Source organism: Berghia stephanieae, chromosome 14, assembly GCF_034508935.2.
Source record: "Berghia stephanieae isolate SIO BIC M18660-M18661 chromosome 14, UCSD_Bste_1.3, whole genome shotgun sequence".
Classification (NCBI taxonomy): domain Eukaryota; kingdom Metazoa; phylum Mollusca; class Gastropoda; order Nudibranchia; family Aeolidiidae; genus Berghia; species Berghia stephanieae.
Window position 1 is genome coordinate 4,307,165 of NC_088373.1, and position 4,488 is coordinate 4,311,652.

The 4,488-nt window shown below is 40.3% G+C and overlaps 1 protein-coding gene across 1 annotated transcript in view; it reads left to right on the forward strand.

Moving 5' to 3' along the window:
• LOC144959652 (uncharacterized) overlaps positions 1-3,543 on the forward strand; it is a 24,904-nt gene extending 21,361 nt beyond the window's left edge. Inside the window, exon 3 of the mRNA XM_078892322.1 lies at positions 1,751-3,543. Coding sequence (XP_078748448.1) covers positions 1,907-3,277 — 1,371 coding nt within the window. The 5' untranslated portion in view covers positions 1,751-1,906 and the 3' untranslated portion in view covers positions 3,278-3,543. The remainder of the gene's footprint in view (positions 1-1,750) is intronic.
• The last annotated feature ends 945 nt before the right edge of the window (positions 3,544-4,488 follow it).

Consider the following 4,488-nt stretch of genomic DNA (forward strand, 5'->3'; position numbering starts at 1 on the left):
ACACGAAATCAACGGAGCAGGGTCTAATTATATTATTCTAGAACCTCCAAGAGCAACCAAAGAAAAATAACCAAAAATAATTAGCAACTCAACACGTTTCTCGACACGGGAGTTCAAATTATTTGCCCTTTGCCAGGGGCGAGTAATCCTAAAGTAACGTCCCTTTGACACCTCTCCATCATCAGAATTAGGTTCGGGGATTTCCCGATTTCCCCTTTCGCACCTCTTGGCAGTTTAGAGACTGGGGTCGAGCGTATTGGATGGGACGACCGGAAGTCCCTTGAGTTCTAATAATAGAATCATCAATCGTCGTTGAAACAATTGCCCGAATGCTCATTCATATCAAATAATTAGGATTCGTTTTAGTGAAATCCTTTTAGAGTAGAGTGTTGTTTCTAGTTCACGGTTCGTGTTTCTTTCATTTTGTTTTCCGAATTTGTTTAGAATATTGAAACGAGCACTTTAAACATGTAAAAGAGAAAAAAAATAATATAATGAATGCAATTTCTATGACACGATAGAATTGAATCAAAATAAAATTCACTTTGTTCATCCCCAAAAGGAAATTTGTTTGATAGAGACAATTTAAAGACTGGAATTACCCAGGTGTCAGTCGCAGTTCAGCGCCGCAAAGTAATGACGATAAACGATACTAGCCGCCAATAAGAATTATTTATCTAGCTGTAATGGGTAGCTGGGTCCGTTAGATCTGTGCGGCAAGAACTTTGCTATAGATCAGCGTCCTATCGGAAGGATAGGAAGCAATTGCTACTGCTAATTTCACGCTATACAAACCAGGCATAAGCCTGATGGCTCTGGAGGACTACTTTAAAATGCGCCTGAATGGAGGATTCCGATTGCTCAATTGAGAAATGACCACCTCGACAGCAAATAGGGGTCCTTTAAAATCTCGAAGCCCATTTTTATAGATAGTATGCAGATGACGTCACTCAGGCCTTTGTTATTGTTTTTGCCATCCGCGTTTGTGAGTTGTTCTCACTAAACTGTATTAATCAGACTATAAACGTTCATGGTTACACAGAGTTTGTGTGTTGGTCCGTTATACTTCCGGATGGCAATGTTATTAGCTTCTTAGCCAAGCGCATTCTATCTATAGGTCATTTAAACCTACTTTTGTACCGTTAAATAAAAAAAAATTAAACAAAACAAAACAAACTTGAGATTTTATATAGCGCAATATCCACTTAATGTGCTCAAAGCGCTTTATAAGGGTTCCCTGGCCAACAGCAACACTTAACATGTATATAAGACGTTACAGGACGCCTGTTAGGCGACATTACAATTTTTCTTCGGACAGAGACAACTCTGTTAACGGCCAGGTACTCATTTTACATCTGAGTACGGTGATAGAATGTGAGTGAAGAGCCTTTTCCAAGGACTCAACTATGCGCCGAGCCAGGCTCGAACCCAGGACCAATTATTGGTATAAAATGTGGCGGAGATGAAATAATGGAGATCTAATTATGAAATGATGATTGTTTTGAACTTAAATCCTTAAAAAAAAATAAAGTCACTGTTTTTTTCTTTCCTACTATCCAAGTCCCATATCTAACACTTCTTAAAAGCGCCGCAGAGCACGATTAACGTTGATGTTTAGGCGCTATATAAATTCATTATTTACTATTTACTAAAAAGAATAATATTTAGTAGTTATCGTTTTAATATTTTCATGTTTACCAGATTAAAACAATCGAATAATTCTTGTTTTTTTTTCATCCTTTTTTGGCAGATGAAGTCACAATAAAACCAACGTAAACCAGTCAAGGGAACCAGAACAGATTTGTCATTCTGTGAACTACAAACCAACACTTATATCATTTTTGTTTTTTTTAAAAAGAATAAATTAAATTTAAATATCCCTTCGTTTACTTCACATTGATTGAAGATGAGAAACGACACAATGACGACGTTCGATGACGTCATCACTCCTCAGAGTCTTTCTTTGGTTCCTATATCTTTACTCTCTCCTACGCCATCTTTAGAACTTGCTTACGGAAGTCACATGACAGCACTTGGGGACACCAACAGTATCGGCAACCCAAATAACTATTTCCAAATGGAGGACAACAGTCACAGTATTAGCCCCGTCTCGTCCTCAACGTTTGATGACTGCAGGATGGAAATAACGCCACCTCCTCCTCCTCTACATTCAATACACAGTCACCACACTCCCTACAGCCTGACGTCTTCAAACTGCATCCCGGACGAGCCCCCGTCTATATTCCAAAATCATTACCACGATAACATCAAAAACCATCACATTTCATCTCCACAACAAAACGTACAGAGTATACGCCTAATAGACGGTGTGAAGGACTTGAATAATATTATATCAAATGGTTTGGGAATAAACGACAGTAGATTTCACACAGAGAATCAAATGGATCTCGATTTATACGACTCCAATGCGTTCAGCTTCCAACAAAAGATCAACAGACTTCAATTCCATAACGATAATAACAACAGTGACAGCTTTTTAAGTGACTTCAATAGCAATAACTCGTCTTTGCTCCTCGATGAACACGTTTCCTACCATCAAAACATCTACAACAACAACAACAACAACAACAACAACAACAACAACAACAACAACCACAACCACCACCACCACAATACAGATGACAGAATACTTGTATTGAGTAACAATAACAACCATGAAAACCACAACCGCCACCACCACAACCACCACCACCACTCCAATCCTCAACACGCTCATTTCCACGTCGACAAAATTGACAACAACCTACCCATCGATAACTTCACAGTCAACAAAAACAATAACATTTCGTCCAGCAGTGTTAAACCACACAAAACAAACAAGTCTGTGACCTTGACTTCCAAAAGAAACAATAAAGGCAACAACAACAACAACAACAACAAACGAAACAACTGCACAAATCCCAGCAGCGGAAATAGTAAATGTAATAACAACAACAACAATAACATCAATAATAACAACAACAACAACAACAACAACAACAATAACAGCAACAGTACAGAAATCCCATTGGACAAGGAGAGCCTCGTCAGCCTTTCCAGAGAAGAGCGAAGACGCCGGAGACGAGCGACCCAAAAATATCGCACAGCGCACGCCACGAGGGAACGAATTCGTGTCGAAGCTTTCAACGTAGCGTTTTCCGATCTTCGAAAGCTGTTGCCCACGCTCCCGCCAGATAAGAAACTCTCCAAGATCGAGATTCTCAAGCTGGCAATCTGTTATATTTCTTATCTAAATCACGTTCTAGATCTGGAGTAGACTGCGGCATGAAGCATGAAATAATAATAAATTGAGCTCTTATATAGCGCAATATCCACTAAATGTGCTCAAAGCGCTTTACAAGTGGTCCCTGGTCAACAGCAACATTTAACACGTAGGACGAGACATGACGCCTGTTAGGCGATATTACAATTTTTCGGACAAAGACAACGCTGTTAACGGCCAGGTACTCATTTTACACCTGAGTGTGGTGAGAGAATGTGAGTAAAGAGCCCTTTCCAAGGACTCAATTATGCGCCGAGCGAGGTTCGAACCCAGGACCTTCCGATCCGAAAGCGAGTGTCATACCACTAGACCACATAGCCGCACGATAGCATTCTAGTGGTATGACACTCGCTTTCGGATCGGAAGGTCCTGGGTGGGTTCGAGCCTCGCTCACTCGGCGCATAGTTGAGTCCTTGGAGAAGGCTCTTTACTCACATTCTCTCACCGTACTCAGGTGTAAAATGAGTACCGCAGCGTTGAACAGCGTCGTCTCTGTCCGAAAAAAAATTATAATATCGTCTAACAGGCGTAATGTCGGAGTTTATCCCAGTTTCTATGGTGTGAAACGGACAATAACAATAGCTTGCTATCCTTTGGATAGGGCACTAATCTATTGTGAAGTACTTTCCGCCATATATAATTGACTCAGCTACCCAGTCATTGCTGTTTCGACAAGGTGGGGGGGGGGGGGGTTCATCTCGACGACTGCACCAAGGATTAATCTTGGTCTCTTTGTATGTGAAGCGAGTGCTCTTACAAATGAGCTATCGGGACCCCCCCCCCCCCACCCCCAGGCAGGCAGATAAGGCAAGGTGATAAGTACTGATGCTACACATTATATTGATAGTGAAATAATATGACAACTAGGGTAACTATGACCCTTAGCCTCAAAACGGTATTAAGTCGGGATGGTTAAGATGTTGAAAATTGAATTTATAGCCAGAAATATCAGACTTGTGTTGAGTTTGTATGTTTTATTGAGGAGAATGGATACCATATTTTAGGGTGCTAATGCCAACAATTTATATTTTTTGACCGGTTTAACATTTATCAGCTTTTAAACATTTGATTCGTTCCGTCATATTACCGTTTTGAGACGATGGGTCAAAATTTTATTATTTTTTTTCTAAGTGAAAAAGGTCTTCTTCTGTGGTGATAATGTGGTCTTGTGGTATGGAACTCGTCTTAGGATTGGAAGGTCCAGG